The sequence below is a fragment of the Myotis myotis genome, unplaced genomic scaffold, assembly GCF_014108235.1.
Source record: "Myotis myotis isolate mMyoMyo1 unplaced genomic scaffold, mMyoMyo1.p scaffold_m19_p_13, whole genome shotgun sequence".
Taxonomy (NCBI): Eukaryota; Metazoa; Chordata; class Mammalia; order Chiroptera; family Vespertilionidae; genus Myotis; species Myotis myotis.
Window position 1 is genome coordinate 48,976,263 of NW_023416317.1, and position 21,579 is coordinate 48,997,841.

General features: G+C 50.0%; 2 protein-coding genes across 9 annotated transcripts in view; one reads left to right on the top strand and one right to left on the bottom strand.

Annotated features, from left to right (window-relative positions):
* SLC6A20 (solute carrier family 6 member 20) overlaps positions 1–7,520 on the top strand; it is a 28,249-nt gene extending 20,729 nt beyond the window's left edge. Inside the window, exons 9-11 of one of the 4 annotated variants that reach the window (XM_036333073.1) lie at positions 2,105–2,264; positions 5,346–5,511; positions 5,875–6,098. In XM_036333073.1, the coding sequence (XP_036188966.1) occupies positions 2,105–2,264; positions 5,346–5,511; positions 5,875–6,027 (479 nt within the window). In that variant the 3' untranslated portion in view covers positions 6,028–6,098. Of the gene's footprint in view, positions 1–2,104; positions 2,265–5,345; positions 5,512–5,874; positions 6,099–6,526 lie in introns of those variants that run through there. The other 3 variants (XM_036333071.1, XM_036333072.1, XM_036333074.1) reach the window with 3 other exon arrangements.
* A 5,129-nt stretch (positions 7,521–12,649) lies between these two features.
* Positions 12,650–21,579, bottom strand: part of SACM1L (SAC1 like phosphatidylinositide phosphatase) — a 38,007-nt gene continuing 29,077 nt past the window's right edge. For 2 of the 5 annotated variants that reach the window (XM_036333078.1, XM_036333080.1), the window contains 6 exons: positions 18,970–19,039; positions 18,786–18,858; positions 17,800–17,893; positions 17,591–17,683; positions 16,509–16,566; positions 12,650–14,326 (listed from right to left, as the gene is read on the bottom strand). In XM_036333078.1, coding sequence (XP_036188971.1) covers positions 14,190–14,326; positions 16,509–16,566; positions 17,591–17,683; positions 17,800–17,893; positions 18,786–18,858; positions 18,970–19,039 — 525 coding nt within the window. In that variant the 3' untranslated portion in view covers positions 12,650–14,189. The other 3 variants (XM_036333076.1, XM_036333079.1, XM_036333077.1) reach the window with 3 other exon arrangements.

A 21,579-nucleotide genomic window follows, 5' to 3' on the forward strand; every position in this document is an offset into this window, starting at 1 on the left:
GCACCCAGAGCTCCCAGGCCAGGAGAGACGCCGCTTTTGTCCTTGTTTAATTGAGGCATAACCGCTGCGGCGTGTACATTCCTTAAGCACAAACTCAGTGAACTTGGCGTATGTATCCGCCCAAGTAACCACCACCGACCCAAGTCAAGTCCCCTCTGGTCTCACTGCCACCGTTTTATGTTTGTTTCCCCCTTTGTTGGGCTCCGTGTACATGAAATCACACGTATGTGCTCTGTGTGCGGTCTACACCCAAACTCTAGGAGGCCCACCCACACGGTGACAATTAGCGATCGGCTGTCCCTCTCCTGCCCGTGTGATAAGCCATTGTAAGAGCAGACACCCATCTCTCTACCATTCTGCCCTCAGTGGACAGCAGGGTTTTAGGGAAGAACCTAACCTCCCAGTCACTCCGCCTCCCCTCTGCTCCACTCCAGCCCTGTGCACCCACCCCTTCCCTTGGTGACACCATCCACAACTGCTGGGGTCCAACCCCAGCAGGTCCAGGGGTCCCCAAAGGTGTGGACGGAGTTGGCGAAGAAGGAATGACACAGAGACAGCGTTCAGTTGATCAGCAGCCTAGCCAGGATCTCTAGCCGAGTTCTGGTCAGGATCTCCAGCGAAGTTCTGGTTCGGTTCTCCAGCCAGGTTCTGTAGCCATGTTCCCTTGCTAGGTTCTCCAGCCAGGTTCTGTCCAGGTTCTCCAGCCAGGTTCAGTCACCAGGTTCTAGTCAGGTTCTCTTGCCATGTTCTATCCAGGTTCTGTAGCCAGGTTCTCTCACTAGGTTCTGTCTCTAGGTTCTGTGGCCAGTTTCTGCCCAGGATCTTTTGCCATATTCTCTCCAGCGAAGTTCTTCTGTGTGTAGGTTCTGTGTCTAGGTTCTGTCTCCAGTTTCTGCCCAGGATCTTTTGCCATGTTCTCTCCAGCAAAGTTCTTCTGTCTCTAGGTTCTGTGTAGGTTCTGTGTAGGTTCTGTCTCCTGTTGTCTTGTTACATCTGTATTTATACCAGTTGATTCCAATCCTATCAATCTCTATTCCAAAGGTTAGGGCGTTTCTTATCTCCATTCCAGGGAGTAAAGATTATGTAGCTTAAGCATGATTGTTCGTAGTTAAAGTGATTAATTACCTGCCTGGCACTTAGTTAAGGGGTTTTATTCCCTCCCTAACTTCAGGGGAAAATCCCTACCTGGGGAAACAACCTTTCTCAGAGAGATGACCTTGGTTAAAACACATAGTGCCAAGAAGGTGAGCAAACATATTAAGAACAGTATGCCATATATGCCAGGTCCCTTGAAACAGCAAGGATGGACCGGCTCCCGGCACACAACGTCCCTTCTCCCAGCCCAGGTCTTTGAAGTACTGCCCACCCTTGGTCAGTGCCCTCCACATTGAGCAGCCGCCTCACACCTGCAGCTGCATCAGCGTGCTGTTAGCTGCTGGCCATACAAACCCCCTCTCCTGCGGGACCCCTCAGGCAGGGCTCGGTGACTGGTACGATGTCGGGTAGCAGAGGAAGGGCAGGAGGGAGCTTAGGCCAGTACTTGGTGGGGAGCCCAAGAGAGGCAGCCGAAGGAGACCCGGACAAGAACCCAGATTCTGGAGGCAGAGGGTCATTGGCTTCCCCATCTGTAAAAGGGGCTCCTTGATTCCTGCCTTGGAGGCTTAAGTGCTCAATGCGTGGCAAGTGCCTGGGCCGCGGTGGGAGCTGTGTAAACATTCGACTCTTCCCTTCTGCCCGCACCCCTCTGGTCAGACATGACTCCTCCCTAGGAAGTCCCCAGAGGGTCGCCCGCAGCTCACATCTCCAGCCCCAATTCACAGCCTGGGCCAGATCCCCTAGGGATGCTACAACCTTCTCTTTTCCATTGAGCTGGTGCCCCCTGCAGGACAGCTTTGTGAATTACCATTGATGCTGCCCGCTGACACTCCTTGGGACACCTTCCTCCACTCCCAAACACACACACACACACACACACACACACACACACACACACACTCAGAGAGACCAACCCACATGGATGAGCCCATCAGCCGAGTCCCCCGGGCGCCCACGGCCCTGCTGGGGCAGGTGTGGGTGCAGGCAGGTGAGCCGTGTCTTGGCCCAGGTCTGGTGTGCCTCCTCAACTGCGCTGTGGGCTTGGTGTTCACCTTGGAGGCCGGCAACTACTGGTTCGACATCTTCAACGACTACGCGGCCACCCTGTCCCTGCTGCTCATCGTGCTGGTGGAGACGATCGCCGTGTGCTACGTGTACGGGCTGAGGAGGTGAGACCCGCCCCACCAACTGCTGGGCAAGCTCACCCACGGGAACACCCCTCTCTCGGCGGGCATCGCGCGTTCTCCTTTAAGCTTGGCATCTTTCAGGGCTTTAATCTTCCCCCAGATCTCAGCTAATTCTCTGCCTCACTTCCCCCTCAGCTGGCCTTCAACCTTTATCTTGCCTATTTCCTGTGCTTTTACTTTTTATTAAAGGACTAGAGGCCCGATGCATGAAATTCGTGCAAGAGTAGGCCTTCCTTTCCCCAGCTGCCAGCACCGGCTTCCCTCTGGCACCTGGGACCCGGGCTTCCCTCCCAGCCCCGGCTTTGTCCCGAAGGGCGTCTGGTCTAATTAGCATATTATGCTTTTATTATTATAGATATTGGCCCCATTGACCCTGCTGAACCCCAACGGCTCCAGGAGCAGGCAATCCTGCCTCCAGGCACTGGCTGTTCTGACCCTTGGCCGACACCAGCATTTTTTTATACATATATTTTTATTGATTTCAGAGAGGAAGGGAGAGGAAGAGATAGAAGCATCAATGATGAGAGAGAATCATTGATCAGCTGCCTCCTGTATGCCCCCTACTGGGGATCGAGCATGCAACCCGGGCATGTGCCCTTGACTGGACTCAAACCCAGGACCTTTCAGTCCGCAGGCTGACGCTCTATCCACAGAGCCAAACCAGCTAAGGCTGAAACCAGCATTTTTCAAGCTTGCTGACCAAAGTCCAGTTGATAACCCAGACCTTAAAGTCTGGCAGATTCAGGATGTATGGTTCTCAACCCTGGCACAGCGCAGCCCTGATGCTGGGACGTGTGACCGGGCTGAGAGCCACGGGTCTAGAGCAGTTTTCAGACCTGGGCGTGCACTGGAGCCCCTGGGGACTGGTTCTCACATCCTCCCCTCCCCCTTCATCCCCAGGGTGCTGATTAGGTGGGTCCAGGTGGGGCTCTAGCTGCAGGTGAGTCTGGTCCCAGAGCGGCAGCATCAGGGAGCTTGTTAGAATGCAGGATCTCGCCCTAGCTGGTTTGGCTCAGTGGATAGAGCGTCAGCTTGTGGGCTGAAGGGTCCCAGGTTCGATTCAGGTCAAGGGCACATGCCTGGGTTGCGGGCTCGGTTAGGGGCATGCAGGAGGTGCCGATCAGCGACTCTCATCATTAAGGTTTCTCTCCCTCCCTCGCCCTTCCTCTCCGAAAGCAATACAAATATATATTTTTAAAAGAATGCAGGTCTCAGGCCCCCAAACCCCTGAGTCAAATCCACATTGTGGCACATCCAGGGGGTAGAGGCCCATTACGTTTGGGAACTGCTGCTCGAATGAGAGCCTGCTCAGAAGGGCTGTACCAAGTCTTCCCCACCCCAGTCTTTTATCATCTTCCAAACTGATCTGGAGGTGGGTCAGGGGACCAGCTGGGACCGTCTAGGAGCCAGGCCCCTGGTGCCGTGTCCCCCACTGTGCCCCTTGGAAGCCATTCTGAGGGATTTCCACGATCAAATAACTCCAGGACATAAATTAGAGCCAGATTTCTTTGCTGTAGGATTTCTCAGACCCTTGAAGATAATTGTGAATCTCAAAGAGGGGGTTGTAATTTGCAGTATTTCCAAACTTTTGTGGTCAAGGAATGCCTTTTTATCGGCCCATACTCCTCCCCCAGAGCTAGTAACACTGTGAGGACTTTAGTGTTAGACTCACCCCGTTTTCCCGAGAAAGAAGGGTTTCCTGGGACGTTGGGGCTTTTTCAGTGCTAAACCCAGGGAAGTCCTGGGTAAACTGGAACATATTGGTCATCTAGGAAATGCCCAGAGGAACAGAACCTAGAGCCCACTGGAGGCGCTGGAGAGGGGTACAAGTCCATCCAAAGCGGGTGTTGGTAAATGGCCAGATGGAGGGAGAAACCAAAGGTGCCCTGGGGATTTCGTAAGCAGCCAGATATGAGGATGACCAGCAGAGGGCAGTCTTTCTGCTTGGACGGGGGACGGCGCCATCTAGTGGCCACTTTGCAACAGTGCCATGCGGCCTTTCTGCAGCTCTTCCCACGTTTCTCTATACAGGAAAGTGGAGGGTTGGGGAGGTAAGGGAACAAGAGAACCCCACACTTTCTGCCTTGTATGGTCTTGAAAATCCCAGTGTTCACATTATGCACATGAGTCTTCGTGGCCTAGAGCCTAAGGTCTGGCTAGGTCAGCGGCCACACAGAGGCAGCTAGAAGCTCATGGGGGAACTTAAGACAGGCCAGGGGTGGAAGTGAGGCAGTGGCTGTGGTTGCACCTGGTGACAGTTTCACTCCACCCCAACCCCACCCCTCCTTCAAGGCTGCCTCTCCCGTCGTGCGGAGCGGTTTTAAAGCCCTTGGACTGGGTCAGCATTTCCCAAAGTGCCGAAGATCCTTTTCATACGTATTTGTGTGCATGTTAAAAATATACGATTATCCTATCAAACCCACAAAAGAATGGATGCTGTTATGCTATTGCTAAACTTAGGCAAAAGAGTCCATTTAAAGAAAAGGAAAGAAAGACAGTCTGCAGACATGATTGAACACAGTAGTGGTCTTCGGGCAACCACACCTGGGCAGCTCCAACCGCCGGGCCATCACCCTTGAGTCCCAAGTCTGGCTCTCCATCTGCCCCAGAAAACCTGCTGTGGTTTCAGGGGACAAAAGAGAGTCCCCTCTGGGGTGTTTGTAATGGGGAGTAGAGTCGCTGGCAGACCCCCAAGCCAGGAGTTGCCCTGGGGGTCCCCTGGCATTGAGACTGGTTGGACCCCTGTCCCAGGCTCTCTGATCCCACCATTGGTGGGAGCTGCCCTCTGGTCTATGCCAGCAGCCTCCATCTGAAGGTTGGCATCAGAAAGATGTCTCCTGACGTCCACTGATCTGGGGGTGATCGCTTTGCACCCCGCTCTGTCAGCCTCAGCCCTTCTCCCCATTCCATCCCCAGAAGGAATCAGGGAGGGAGGCCCCATGTTTGTGTTCATATCTCCGTGGACCCAGAACAGAATCTCCCCAAGCGAACAGGGATGGGCAAGCTGGGCTCCCCCTCGCTCCAACATCGTGGCTAATCCAGACTTTCCCGTTTTCCAAGCAGATTTGAAAGTGACCTTCAGGCCATGACTGGCCGCACTCTGAGCTGGTACTGGAAGATCATGTGGGCTGGCGTGAGCCCGCTGCTCATCATCAGCCTCCTGCTCTTCTACCTGAGCGACTACATCCTCACGGGGACCCTGCAGTACCAAGCGTGGGACGCCTCCCAGGTACCTGCCCTCCCGGGGCCCCAAGCTGCCTGGAGAGCACAGGCCTTAGTTTTCTGAAACCAAGGAGTTCCTGCCATGGCGTGGGCAGGTCGTTGGTCACAACAGGGCAACATCAAAGCTGTGGTTTCAGTGCTAAACGTACCTCAAAGCTCAGCACACAGCCTCACTGGCCCCACTTCAAGTGCTCAGCAACCCCTTGTGTCTGGTGTCGGACATGGCTCATTTCTATCAGCCCAGAAAGTTCTACTGGACTGTGCTGGGCTAAGGGCCAACCCCCACGTCCAGCTGCCCTGCCCGGCATCTCAAACATAATCACGTGCAGTTATTCTTTTTATTTTAAATATATATTTTTATTGATTTCAGAGAGGAAGGGAGAGGGAGAGAGAGATAGAAACATCAATGATCAGAGAGAATCATCGATTGGCTGCCTCCTGTACGCCCCACACCTGGGATCAACCCCGCGACCCACGGATGCTAACACTGAGTCACACCAGCCAATCGGTGATTAGCCTTTAGGCCCTAGAGGGGGTTACTCCTTAGCGGAAGCTCCAAACAATGGCTATGCAGGCCATGAAGTACAGGGAAGAGAAAGAGGACGAGGCGAGTTAGTCTGCCCAGCACCCTTGCTAGTGAGCCACCGGGGGAGCCGGAGGGCGGGGCGAGCGGGGAGGCGGGGCGAGCGGGGGGGCGGGGCGAGCGGGGCGGCGGGGCGAGCGGGGCGGCGGGGCGGCGGGGGGGGCGGGGCGGCGGGGCGAGCGGGGGCGGGGCGGCGGGGCGAGCGGGGCGGGGCGAGCGGGAGAGCGGGAGGGCGGGGCGAGCGGGAGGGCGGGGCGAGCGGGAGGGCGGGGTCCGAGGGCCTCGCGCGTGCTCGGGAAGGGTTCCACGTGGGCGGGTTCCACGTGGGCGGGTTCCACGTGGGCGGGTTCCACGTGGGCGGGTTCCACGTGGGCGGGTTCCACGTGGGCGGGTTCCACGTGGGCGGGTGCTCTGGGCTGAGCTCCGCTTCTCCCTTCAGGGCCAGCTGGTGACCAAGGACTACCCCGCGTACGCGCTGGCCGTCATCGGGCTGCTCGTGGCCTCCTCCACCATGTGCATCCCCCTGGTGGCCCTGGGGACTTACGTCTTGCGCCGCCTCGGGCGGGGAGACCCAGCGCCCGTGGCCTGAGGACCGGCTCCCGAGGCCGCCGCCCACTTTCACGCTATTAGTTCCAGGTGGAGCCTCCGCGGCCGCTTTGCAAGTATTTACGCCGGAAGCCCTGAGCGCGTCGTCTTCCGGCGGCGCCTAGAAAGACCTAGAAGGTGTGGAGGAGGAAGGCCCCTCGGGCACCGAGCGCCCCTCTGCCCTCTGCCCCGAGGGAGGCCGCGGCTGTCTCCCTGTCGCCACAGGGGCAGGTGTTCAGGGCCAGGCGCGAGGCCAGCGGCCTCCTTGATTCTAGGAAAGGCCTAGAATTAGCGCACACTGTGAGCTGACTTTTGACTACCATTTTTATGGAATAAAATTTAAGCCATTTTTTTTTTCTAACGAGATTCCAAAATATTAGAGGGGCCATCGTTTGAGAGCGGGCTCTTTTAAGTGGCGGCGAGGGCCCGTGCAGCCCGAGTCCTCTCTGCAGAGCGAGGATGCGTCCCGCTGCTCCTTCGCCCGCAGGGTGAGTGGCCGGAGGGAAGGCCTTTGCGACCCGGAGGGGGGGGGGGGGCGCTGTCCTCTCTGTGGAGTCGCTCACAGTAGGTCCAGCCCTGCCCCCCCACAGAAACTGCCCCAGTTGGCCGCCTTCGGGGGTTATGTGCGGGGTCCGCGGAGCCCCGGCCAGGGAGGGAGTGCCAGCTTTCCCATCGACTTCCTGCTACATCGGGGCCCGGCGGGCGCCTCTCTGTAGGAAAGGCCAGGAGCAGTACTGACGGTCCATTTAAATTATTTATCTGTACATACGTTTTCTAAAGTGTACATACTCCAGCAGAGCGTCTTGTAACCGGAACCACTGTATTTATGATAGAGCTTTCGTCCACCACCGGCCTGGTCTCCTGTCGTGTTTTCACTGCGGGAGGGGGTTCCTCGAGGGTGCGGTCCCTTCCTGCCCTCGGGCCTGTGCGTCCCTAAGTCCTGGGGTTCAGGGTGGTCCCCGGGTCGGTTTGTGCAGACGCCTTTAAGACTTAAGCACTCGCTTGGGACCTCAGGTGGAGATGTTTGGTTTTTTTAAATATATTTTATTGATTCTTTACAGAGAGGAAGGGAGAGGGATAGAGAGTTAGAAACATCGATCAGCTGCCTCCTGCGCACCCCCCACTGGGGATGTGCTCGCAACCCAGGCACATGCCCTGGACCAGAATCGAACCTGGGACCCCTGAGTCCGCAGGCCGAGGCTCTATCCACTGAGCCACACCAAACGGGTTAGGGCTGTTTGTTTCTTAATTCGTTTCATGCCGCTCGCTCTCCTGGGGCCTTAGGACGGCTTCCTCTGTCTTGAGCTGCCCGCTTATCGGCACTTCCGGCCTCACCCGATGGCCGGTTATAAAAAGACCCCTTGCCTTTAAAATGGAGGCACCAGCGTTTATTTACCCCGCGTAGTCAGCCCGCTGATTTCTCATCAGGGGTTTTTAGTGTTGAGAAACCTCGGATATCAGGTGTGAAGAGTGAGCGCACCCGATGATGGCGAATACACAGCGCAGGTCTGTCCTCAGCCCCGCCCCGCCCCGCCCGCAGCCCCCAGGCCTGTCTTACAGGGAATACAGGCCGCCTTCCGGGGTCAGGCACCACCAGGGGGTTTCGGCCCCACATCGGCCCCCAGGGGCGTGGAGACCTAGACCATCACTTCATTCACAGTAACTATTTCAGTGCTCTCCACCTGGCTGCCTATCCGAACCACCTGGGAGCATTTAAAACCCCGATGCCCAGGCCACGTCCCGGAACCAGCCAAACCTGAGAACCAGCATTCATTTAAGAAAGGAGGAGCCCTAGCCGGTATGGCTCAGTGGATAGAGCGTCAGCCTGGGAACTGAAAGGTCCCAGGTTCGATTCCGGTCAAGGGCACGTGCCCGGGTTGTGGGCTCGATCCCCAGTGGGGGACTTGCAGGAGGCAGCCGGTCAATGATTCTCTCTCATCATGGATGTTTCTATCTCACTCTTCCTTTTTGAAATCAATTAGAAAAATATATTAAAAGAAAGACAGAAAATGGTCCTGGCACCTGCGTAGGTTGTGGTCGGCGCCAAAAAAAAAAAATGTGTGCGTGCGTGTGTGTGTGTGTGTGTATATATATATATACATATATATATACATACACACACACACCAGGAGGTCGCCAATTTGATTCCCAGTCAGGGTATATTGCCCAAGTTGTGGGCTCCATCACCACGTGCAAGAGATAGCCCCACTGATGTTTCTCTCTTTCTCTGAAATCAATTAAAAAAAAAAAAAAAAGGAAACTGTATCCTACATTTAGGAATATTTACATCAAAATGACCTTTAAAAGTTTGAAAGTATTTTTGAGCATTTCCAATTGTATGGAAATGTCACTTCCACGGAATAATTTTGCTCAAGGAAGTCAAATCAATGAACTCCCATTGTTTATAGAATAATGGGCTCCCAGCAAAGCTGTCTTGAGTTTCAGTTCACTTTTTTACTTTGGTTTCTGCAAACTTCATGAAGAGCAGACTCTCTCTCATTAATTCTCTTGAGCCAATAATAAGATTCTCTCAAAAAGCTCTTTGTTGACTGTTTTCTAGGTACTTTACAAAAGCGGTCATTTTGACAATTGTTCGCCCCCTCTGCAATAAGCTGGAGAGAAAGAGGGACATTCCGTTCCTGTATACTTCATGGTAACCATGGTGATATGGCCAGATCACCAATGCCGCAAAGCTTTCTATTTATACTAGAAACATAAGAACCCTGTCTTAGTTCTTAAAAAACACACACACAAAAAAAACTTTATTGTTGAGAGTATCATAGATGTCCCTCTCCCCCCTCTGCCCCTCCATTGCTCCCCTCGCCCAGTTCCCTCCCCACCCCAGGCCTTCACCACCCTATTGTCTGTGTCCATAGGTAATGCATATATGACCTTTGGTTAATCTCTTCCCACCCCCCCACCCCTTCCCTGTGAGATTCGTCAGTCTGTTCCATGTTTCCATGCCTTTGATTTTATTTTATTCATCAGTTTATTGTGTTCATTAGATTTCTTGTTCATTTATTTTTAGATTCAGTTGTTGATAGATATGTATTTATTGCCATTTTACTGTTCTCTTCCTCTTTCTCTTAAAGAATACCCTTCAACATTTCATGTTTTGAACTGTGTATCCAGTAGTTGGCTTGCATTTCTTTCGTTTGTGACCTGTTTGTCGCCGCATTTTGGCTGCTTCCCTGTGTCTGTTTCTGTGTATTAAATAGAGCAGCCACGTCTCCTGGAATTGGTCGAGTGGCCTTGTATAGCAGGTGTCCTGCAGGGCCCACTGGCTCAGCCTCCCCAGTCGCCTGAGCTGGGCCCTCTAGGTGCGCCCCTGTGTGGGCTGTGTGCACAGTCTTCTAGTTGAGCCTTGATTGCTGCGGGTGTCACTGGGAGGAGTTGACATCCAGGCCAGTTGGCTGTGAGGACCAGCTGCGACTACAGTGGGAGAGCTGCTGTGCAGGAGACACCCCTATGGAGCAGGACTTGCTTCGGTGGGGCTTCGGTGCTCACTGAGTCTGCCTTTGAGTGTGTCACTGTGGATGTGTAGAGTTGTAATCTGGTGTGGTCTCAAGCTGTCCACCGGGTGTACTGCCTCTGGGGCCTCATGGGAGGCGCAGTCCGCCACTGCCTGGGTGGCGGCAGGAACCACAGAGATATTAAACATGCCTTCTATTTGTATTGAGTTTGGAAGCGCCCAGGCGAGGCCCAGCTGTGAAGCAAAACAGGCGGTGCTAGTACCAGGTTTTGGGCTGCTTATTGATAGGTTTGAGGCTGCTGCTGCTTATTGAGAGATTTTAGAAAAGTCTGAAGCCTGAGCCAGGACAGGCCGTTCATATGGAAAAGCTGCTGCAAACAGCTTGGGTGGGGCTGCAAATTGGATGGGGCAGAGTGAACAGTGTTGGCTATGCTGATGGAAACAGATATGGCTGCCAGTCAACCCTGTGCCGGAGGAGGTCCCAGCACAGGAAAAATGACCCCTGTGAGCACCCCCATTTGGGAGAAAGCCACCCCCCCAAATTCCTGCCCTGATGCCAGACAATCCAGGTCCTCCCTGTGTGTCCCTGGGTCCCTGGCGCTGGAGCTCAGAGGAAGCGGCACCATGTAAGTCCATGGCTGGCCCTTTAACAGGAACACCTGGGAACTCCAGCAGCCTGTGTCACTGAGCCACAATCCCTTCCGGAGCTACGGGGGCTATTCTCAGCTCTGGAACCCTGTGCTGGGGGTCTGGTGTGGGACTGGGACCCCCTGCTTCTCAGGGAAGGCCTCTGCAGCTGAGATATCCCTCCCGGTTACAAAACACAGCGCACGTGGGTTTTGGAGCCTGTCTTGTGCCTCCGCCATTCCTGTAAGTCTTGATACACTTTCTTCTCTAGTTGTAGGACTTCCATTCAGCCAGATTTCAGGTGGTTCTGAATGGCAGTTGTTCTGTTTTAGTTGTAATTTTGATGTGGTTGTGGGAGATGGCGAGTACTGGCATTTACCTACGCCATCATCTTGGTTCCCCCAAGGAATCAGGTGGGAAGTATTTGGTTTTTAGCATTTGTCATCATAAAGCCCTAAACAAGTACTGGTATGTCTATAGGTCTTTTGTCATTTACTGGCTGAGGTTTTAAAGACTCCCCTTACTGGTTGTGGTAGCAGACATCTAAGATGGTGCCCAGAGACCCCCACCTGCTGGCATTCATGCCCCCTGGACCCCTCCCCCCTTGGGTGAGCTGGATCGAGCACCGTGCAGAGAAGGTGGTGAGAATGATGGACATCTCTGAGATGAGGTTATAAAAGACTGTGACTTCCATCTTGCTGGCTTGGGTGAACCAAGCTGCCACGTTGGAGAGGCCTTCGTGGCAAGAAACCTAGTATTTTAAGTGTTTATCATAATTTATTTGTATTGAGAGAACTCAATTTCTTCTGGCATCAGGGCTGTTAGGCAAGCGGGAAGAAACTCCAAACCCTCACCTGTTTAAGCCACTCCCCCAGCCCCCTCCCTGCCATACACACCCTTCATTTCTCCTTCTCTGACCCCCACACAAAAAGTAAGTCCTGTGCCATCAGGACTGATGAATCTGCATCAAGTGACACTGGGGATTATGCCCCCACGACTCCCACCCTGTCACTAAACCCTGAATGGGACAAAGCTTTCATGTTGGAGCTAGAAGGAAAGAGAGCACAAATAGAGGACCTAGATAATACACTAAATCTCTCATAAAATGCCCTGGAAAGGCACAGATCACCAGGCAGGGAAGGGAAGGACATGGGAGGGCATGGTGGCAGAGAATTCCTGAAGCCCCTCTGCAGGAAGACAGCAAAGGAAGCAGGGACAGCCACTGCAGAGCCACACAGGGAGGGGCAGGACGCGTCCATGGCAGTTTCACATGGTTCACGGGGGCTGTATATCCCAGAGGCCATTGCCCAGGAACCATCTCACTCCCTTGTGCGTTCGAGGGCCTCCTTGGCACCAAGGTGTTCAGTCAGCATCCCCTGACTCTCACTGACCCTGTGGCCTGAGAGAACATTTTCTAAAAAGCAATACAGTGGGGCCTTGACTTATTAGTGTCCCGACTAACGAGTTTTTTGAGATACCAGCTGTCTCGGCCGATATTTTGCATTGAGTTGATAGAGTAATTTGAGTTAACGAGCTCAGTCTCGGAACAAATTAAACTCATAAGTCAAGGCCCCACTGTATCCCACTTCTCAATTGGGACCTGTATTATTTTTTAAAGTAAACTGCAATCTGGAGTGGGGACAGAGGACTTCTTTGTATGGACATTATACTTCACTAAATATTCCCCCGGTTTTATCTGTAACTAGGAAATAATTAGAAGGATGAACACAGTTTAAGTGATCATAACTAGAAAGTAGGGTTTCTGGTTCCCTTACATTGTCTAATTTTTATGTAATGACCTGCATTGCTTTGCAAGATTTTAAACATGTAATAAAAAAGAACAATCCTTTCAAGACAAGTGCAGGAACGACACCGACAGTAGTTAGAAAATATGACATTTTATTTTCACTCAGGATGTACAGTACGTGAATTTGGAAGTGAAATCATTGCAGGGTTCTGCAGTGTAGAACCTTACGATCGGCCCACCATTAATTAGTCCATTCATCGCAAAGCAGCCGCACCAGCGTCAGCTCCATTTGTGCTGTAGTTGAAATGAGCTCTCAACGTGAAACACCCAGTAGCATTTGAGTAATAGGTTAAAGCAGACATGAACTAAGTTTCAACATTTCATCTTTGGAACAAATTCTGCTTATTTACATGTTAAGAATAGGTATTCTAATTACTTTCCCTATTGTGAGTTTTAATGACTGATTTTACACTACAGAAGGTTTGCCAGCTGTTTCTTTAGTTTCTAAAAGCAGTAACTTATTGTTTATAAAAGGTGATGTTGAAAAGGCGCTTTTAGAGATATTTGAGGAGAACAAGATTACTACTGAAAGAACACATGTTTTCAGCATCACACACATGGCTGCATATTTAACTGAGCTGTTTTAAGACAGTGGCAATTGTACTACCTCACATACTTTCCTACCATTTAAACCTCATAATTACAGTTTGAATATACAGTCTGACTTAGACCTCTGCACAGCCTCTAAAGCATGGTTTTCAGGTTTGTTTTTATACATAAATTCAGAGCTGAAGTTGGTCCTTGATTTGAAGAACTGTGCTACCTGGAAGCACTACATCTTACACACACTATTGATGGCTAACAGCAGCTTTACAGGGGGAGCATCCCAGCGGTACCTCCCACACCACCGACCCCGGACAAGAGCCTCTCAGAGGCCCACGCTGCCTTAACGGGTCCAGAGGAAGCAGCTGAGCAGCCAAGGGCAGTCCTAAAAACAGGTGACTTTGGACCATTAGCATAAGAGAGAGACTTTACAATCTTTGATTTCATTTATACCCTTTAAAAAAAGTATAGCATACCTGAACTTTCCATCACACTTGAAGAAGCTGAGCTAAGGCAGCCCCACAGAGACTCCCAGGAACACGGCCCCTTCTCTTCCCACCGCGAAGTCATGGCTGTGTTGTCAAGCTCCTTGATGAATGGAGAAGACTTACACTTTATAAGCAGAGCAGTTAGCGTCCATTAAACTTTTAAGAAGAGTCCGAAGGTGTGTAGGAAAGTATGCTTGCCAACAGTAATGCTTCCATAGTGACGATAATGAAACTGAGCTAGATGAACAATGGACTGTTTTACACAATGAAAGCTAGATTTTTGATATATATTACTTATTCTCCAATAGTTGATTAAACTGACAATGGACAGATTCCTTCCCTCTGTGAGCTGAATTCAGGTTATGTTTGAATTACAGAACAGCTTCAGATTATAAACACAGCGTCCGACAGTAGAGATCACCAGGCAGATCACCAATGGTCAGTCAGCGCCCCGCACAGACAGATGTGCTCGGGGTAAAGGCTTCCTAAGACCTCGGCTCCTGTGGAAAGCGGGTCAGTAAAGACTCCAGTTCTGCAGGATGGAGTCTTGCAGGCCAAGCCGCTTTCCACAGACACACACTCAGTCTATCTTTTCTTTCTGGACCAATCTGGGAGCATCGACAAAATCTTTGCCGTTGTAAAGGATAATAAAAAATGTTCCAACGCTTGCGACTCCCCAGAAGAGCACATAGGCCAGTGTTTCTGTCCAAGTGTCACCTGTTGATACAAAAAAAAACAAAGAGTTGATAAGTAAAAGTCATTTACTGAGACCAGAGCCAATATTCAGTCGTTCAGCACATCTTGGACATTAAAAGTTTACAAAATACAGAACCTCTCGCTTGAGCTTTAGGCCAGCAGTTCTCAAGCTCTGGCCGGGCTTGGTAGCCTATTTGAATAACATACATGTAACCACTGCTGAGGGCACTTCTCAGCTCTGCAGCTCACGAAGGTCAGCAGCAGGCCAGGCGAGCTGGACTTTGCTGCAGTCCCTGAGGAGTGGACCTTGTGTACCCTGTCCGTGTGATCACACTGGCCTTGGTGGAGAGGAAAGCAAGGTGGGGACCCACTCCTGAGGGCTGTGGGAAAGCATGCTGCATGGGGGTCCTGGAAATCAGACACTACTGTATATAAACACCACAAGGCTCATTATTTCATAGCAAGCAACTGACATGAGATGTTACCATCCACAGCATTCAGTCTCTTTCTACTTAAAAACATAACAAAGTCTGTGTGATTGCTTATCTTCCCAGCTCTTGAGTCTCAAAATTCTTCCTGGACAAAGGAGAAAGGGGGCTCCTCACAAGCCCCCTGCCTGCCTGCCCCCACCGTTCCCCAGACAGCTGTCCAGGTACTCAGGCCATGCCCACCCCTGGCTCTCCTGCCTCTCCAGAGGGGGCTCTACAGGGAAATGTAAGTCCACAATAAAAAAAATAAAAATAGCACAACTAACTCAACAGTGGGGGGACTCCCAGGAAATGGCATTGGGCGGTGTTGTGAAGAAAGCAGTCAGAGGATTTGGGAGTAAACAGCCTGCAGGCCTGAGGGACCAGGAAGCACATGCTGGCTGGCTCTGTCCCCTTCCTTCTGCCCACACCTGACATAGGACCATTTGTGCCACACGGCGATCCCTATGCCCTCCAGCCCTGGCCTGTTATTACACTATGAGCTAAGAAGGCTTTTTACCTTATTAGAGTGGTAAAAAACAGTGCACAACAGAGATCACAGGTAGTTTGCAAAGTGTAAACTATTGATTATCTGACTCTTGACAGAAAAAATTTGCTAAGCCAGCCCTGTGTTAGAGCAACCACAGGCCGCCTCCTTCCCCACAGTGGCTGCTGCAATGCTGACCACCGAGGGGATGCAGATGAGAGGGACTGGCTCCCTTCCAGGAGCGGGCAGAATCTGTGTGGTGGGGGTGAAACAGGAGTCCTTCGTTCAGCAAACTGAGCGGGACTTCCTACACCCCGGGTGCAGGCAGTAACCAAGGAGAGAGACCATCTATGCACTCAGGAAGGTGCTGATCCAGTGAGAGAGGGGTGTGCAGATCCTTACCACTGAGAGGCACACGCAAAAAAGAAATCCTAGGTGCTTAGGAAGTTAAAAGGGGGGCGGCTTACGAGTGCTATGGAAATCAGAGGAGGAAAGGGCGTCTGGTGGGAGAACCAGGGAACACTGTGTGTGTTTTTGGAGGGCACATGGGGGCGGCATCTGAATAGGGTCCAGGCTGAGAAATGTTAGCCCAAGGAATGCAGGGAGGGGGTGGAGACTGGAGGCTGACCTCAGTACAAGAGCACAATACAGCCCAGGCAGGCGCCAGAGACTGCAGAGTACTTAATGGAGGCACGTGAGTCTTAGGTGCTTAGTAACTTAGTAACAAGAAAATATTGAGAGAAAAAAAGAAAACCAGTGAAGACCTTGCAGCTCAGTCCATAGGCAATTTTGCTCTCAATCTATTAAAATTTAATAAGTACTATATTAACCTACTAACAACATTTGTCCAATAGGTGATTGGTTAAATAAACTATAAATCCATAAATGGAATACTTTGGAGTCTTTAAAAATAACATGGAAAAAACAGTGGAAAAAACAGGTTTTTAAAAAATGTATTTCACTTTTAGAAAAAAAAAATCACACTTATAAAGATTAAAACATCAAAATATTAAGAGTAGTTAGCTTATCTCTAGAAAGCAGATGATAACAGGAAAAAAACATTTATGAAGCCACCGAGTATATTTTTTCCTCTGGTCACATCTAAGGACTAATCTTATCTGTTCATTCTACTCACTGAATTTCTTTGGGGAACATCAAGTGTTGAGTAGATTCTAAAACTCAAGATGCTATACAAGGAAAGTTCAACATTCTAAACGAGTGTAAGATGGTGAAATAGGAGCAGACTTACCAGCCATAAGGAGGCAGATAATGCACATTGAAAAGGCCACGACCATGATAATAGGCAACTGGGAGAGAGAACAGAGAGAAAACATCAGTAAGAATGCTCCCTAGTAGTTGCATAATCAGTTTGCTTTCCCTGAAAGAGAATAAACCTCATCCGCTATCTAATATACAAGTATCTTTTTTCAAAAAACATCACCACTTAGGGGTTAGTCACAGCTGCCTAGACCTTTAGATGGTTAAGTAATCAAACGTGAGAAGCATGACTTTGCTCCGAATCAAGTACCACATGGAGGGCAGCTGCCCAGATGCGAGCCAAGGACACCAGGCCCCCTTCCTTCCAGGACTCTGCCCACTGGAATGGGACCCCAGAGTGGCTCCTGCAAGTCTGGTAAAACAAGTCAAAAAGGAGAGAAGTACCGGAACCGTATAAGCACACCTTGTTTTATTGTACTTCTTACTGCGCTTTGTCTTTTTTTTTTAACAAATTGAAGGTTTGTGGCAACCCTGTGTCAAGCGAGCCCGCCAAGGCCATTTTCTTACAGGCTCAGGTGATGGTTAGCATTTTTTAGCAATAACTGTTTTTTTTTTAATTAAGATATGTACATTGCTTTTTTTAAGAAATAATGCTATTGCCCACTTCAGACTACAGCACAGTGCAAGCTTTTACATGCACTGGGAAACCAATAGTTCCCGTGACTCACTGCGTGGCGATACCCGCTGCATTGCGGTATCTGGAACTGATACCGCAGTATCTCTGAGGTATATGCCTGTACTTTGCCTTCTGAGACACAAGGTTGCCTCCAACAATCCCTGCACGTAAGGGGCGTGGAGTCTTCCTGAAATGAAAAGCCTTTTACGTTCCCCTTGCTATGGTTCTTGCATTAAAAGGATGTGCAAGACGGAGTGACATCTGAAAGAAAAATGCTCCGAAGTTTCTTTACTCCTCTCCCAGTACACTCCTAGGGGAAACCGGAGCATTTGTATTCCATGTAGAAATCATAAATGTTTTAAATCAAGGGGAGTTGGCACCATCTATACCCTCAGATACAATGCTTTTAACAACTTGAAAAAATAAAGGTTTCTTACCGCCAGAAATTTCAAATCCCGTGCAACACTTAGAGGACTATGAGATTCTAATTCGTCCACCGAGTAGTTCCCCAGAAACAAGTCTATGGCGTCCTAGAACAGACAGAAGAAAACCATTAACTCCCAAGTCAGGTGTGCACACATTACTGAGGAACAGTGCAAAGGTGCAGCCACCAATGACCAATAATGAGCATCAAATACAAACTCACTTGTCTGAATCCATCAGAAAAGTTGTTCTTGTAATACCGAATCAGTGAGTTCCAGCCGTCCTTTACAAGTCCCAGCTGAGTTCTCTTCCCAGTTCTGGTTGAAAGAGGTCAATTTTGAGTTACATACAGTGGGACCTTGACTTATGAGTGTCCCGACTAACGAGTTTTGAGATACCAGCTGTCTCTCGGCCGATTTTTTGCATTGAGTTGATAGAGTAATTTGAGTTAACAAGCTCCTTAACGAGCTCGGACTCGGAACGAATTAAACTTGTAAGTCAAGGCCCCACTGTATTTGCATATTAAATCCCCCCAGTTTTACAGTGTGAGAAAAAGTGACCAGTAAGTGTGTGTTACGGAGATAAGGGAGTTACAACAATTTTTAAAATCAACCTTGAACCTATAAAGGAGCTACCTCATAAATGACCAGTAGTGGGGTCCAAGAAATATGTATTCTCTTTCTAAAACACCACCAAAGTAGCACAAAGAGAAAAAGCATTCAGTTCCCTTTGCAAAGACCAGAAATAAGAGGAGAAACACAAAGTCCAGGTTAAGGGGTACGAAACAGCAGAAAGGCTAAGAAATCCTATTTTGCTCCCAGGGAATCCACACAGCGGAAAAGGCCCACCCACATCAGTAACAAATTCAGTGGTCCCACCTCTCGCTATCCGTGTGGTCCCAGGAGCAGCGTCAGAAACCAGGTGCTTGCCTAGAGGTGCAGAATCTCAGGCCCTAACTAACCAGGGACTCGGGGGCCCAGTACATCTGAGAACTGAAGAGCTGCTGTTCTCAGTCCTCGCTGTGCATGTGAATCACCCAGGGAGGCGAAGAGCCCACGAGCAAGCCTGGGCCTCCCCCGACCTGACTGGGCTAATGGGGCCCGGGCGCTGCTGTTTGCTCTTACTGCTGCTGTCGGAAAGCTGGCCAGTGTCCAGGGGGCCCAGACCTGTGAACGCCGTATCGAATGTTATTTAAAAAGCATGGCTTGCCTGGTAAAGTCGGTCTTCAAGGCACCAGTTCCCGCATACTGTTTGGCACAAGCATTTGCGTTGTCAGCCCAGGCTGTGAAAAAAGTAAAAAGCAGCTGATGATGAAAATGACAACCAGAGTTCTAAATCTAAAATATTAATTTATTTCAAAATTTGAGTAACTTTGCCTCTATTAAACACCTACCATTTTTGTAAATCTTCTCAAATTCATCTTGTTCTTCAAGCTTTTGTCCCACATGCAAAACACCTAGTCTCTGAAATGAGAAGGACCCCCATGTTTACATCTACTAGATTTCAGCACCCAGGATTTAAAAGAAAAAGCAGACCGTGCTGCCCTAGCTGGTTTGGCTCAGTAGGTAAGAGTGTCGGCCTGCAGACTGAGGGGTCCCAGGTTCAATTCCGGTCAAGGGCACGTACCTTGGTTGCAGGTTCCCTGGCCCTTGTCGGGGTGCATACAGGAGGCAACCAATCATGTTTCTGTCTCTCCCTCTCCCTTCCACTATCTCTTAAAATCAATGGAAAAATATCTTCAGGTGAGGATTAATTTAAAAAAAAGGACAAGAAAAAGCAGACCATCCTCAAATCGCTTCACGTGGTTCGTGGTTCCTGGTTCCGGCTGCAGGCAGGAGGTGCTTTCCTTGTTGAGGTCCCAGTGGACCCAGGCCCTCTGCCCAGCCAGGGGCAAAGCCTCTCTGAGGGCTCCCCCGCCGCCCCAGCACCAAGGGAACAGGCAGGGCTGTCAGTACTTGGGGGAGGAGTGGAGGGAAAGGAAAAGGAGAAAGTGAAAGCTCCTGTGAGATTCCTGCCATCGCTTCCTCCTTCCACTGCCTTTACCCCTCTGCCTTCCCCACAATTCACCATCCCCAGGCTTCCTCACCCCAAACTTACCCCCTAACCAGCAAGAAATGGATGAATTCTACCTGCCCACAAACTGCATACCCGTGCAGCCCTTCACATATCATTTCAGGATTCCTGGGCACCCGTGGCTCCCCTTTGGGTTCACTGGCCACTGGTTAGAAAGCCCTGCGTTGGGCTTGGTCGTGGACCCTCAACCCTCTCGGAACCACCGTCTTCTCTGTGTCTACCCCAGACACAGCACAGGTGTGGTGACCTCAGTGACCTCAGCGGGGTAGCAGCTCTGCCCTCACTGGAAATGGACAGAGGCACCCCTGGCGTCCCCACCCCAGCCGGCACTGATGACGCCAGAGAGGTTCCTGCCCCGAGTGTCTAAAATCGGTCAGGTTTATACCACCATATTCAGCACTAGAACAGTTCACTGTAGCTTACAGAACCTGGTTAAAGTAGAGTTTTGTTCATCAGCCTTGGAAAACACCATTCCTAATGTTGCCGCTATTGAAAAACACACTCTGAAGTCAACCCAACAGACTGACAAGCACCCAATTCAACAGGAAACTGGAGAACCTCCAATAGGGAGTCCACGCCCTGGGCACACGCTACTTTAGGGTTCGGGGACAATTCATCCCGGGGGAGGTACTCTACTGCTACAGTTCCTCCCTGGGTGCCACAAAACCTCTGTGAACAAAGTTGAATGCTTCCCAATTATTTCAGCAGGAAACCATTTGGGATGCATTTTTGTTTGCCTCTCATAACAAATGCCAATGTGATCTAGAAAGTTGGATGCTACATATTTTTTAAAAATATATTTTATTGATTTTTTACAGAGAGGAAGGGAGAGGGATAGAGAAACATCGATCAGCTGCCTCCTGCACACTCCCTACTGGGGATGTGCCCGCAACCAAGGTACATGCCCTTGACCGGAATCGAACCTGGGACCCTTGAGTCCGCAGGCCGACGCTCTATCTATCCACTGAGCAAAACCGGTTAGGGCAGATGTACATATTTTTAAGTCCAAACATAAATAGAAGAAAATATTCACATCTATTTTCCAAAACAGCATGATCTCAATGATGAAGCAAAGCTGTGTCAGAGCTTTTTACCTGGGAGTCAATATCCTTGGCCAGTAGTAAGAGATGCAAATGAAAACAACCTGGAGGTACTACTGTGCACTATTAAAATAGAAAAAAAGTTTTAAGTGAAAATATCTAATGCTGGCAAGAGTTCCATGAAATGGATCACTTACTGATGTCCGTGTAAGTGATCCAAAATGGCATGACCCTTGTGAAAAAATGTGTGTGTGTGTGTGTGTGTGTGTGTGTATATATGTGTGTGTGTGTGTGTATATGTGTGTGTGTGTGTGTGTGTGTGTGTGTGTGTGTATATATATATATATATATATATATATATATATATATATATATATATAATTCCCTTTAACCCAATAATTGAACTTCCAGGAATTAACCCAAAGGAAATAAAGTAACAATGATACATGCATATATCCTCTCTACAGTGTTATTTATAAGCCAACAATGTAGCAACCTAAATGACTTGGTATAACTGAATGCAACCCATAAAAATTATGACATATATGATGCTACAGGAAAGTGCAAGACTGAAACTTGCACATGCACATACCGACCACGGAAAATGCACAGCCACAGATGGCAAGACACAAAAACAACATAAGCTGGGTTAAGGTGAGGGCAACATGAATGTTTTTTGTTACTGATTTTTAAAGATGAAGTTTCTTTAATTTTTTGCTATACTGTTTAATAAAAGAAGAGAATGCCCTAGCTCCGTGGTCGGCAAACTGCGGCTCACGAGCCACATGCAGCTCTTTGGCCCCTTGAGTGTGGCTCTACCTAAGCCTTAGGAGTACCCTAATTAAGTTAATAACAATGTACCTACCTATATAGTTTAAGTTTAAAAAATT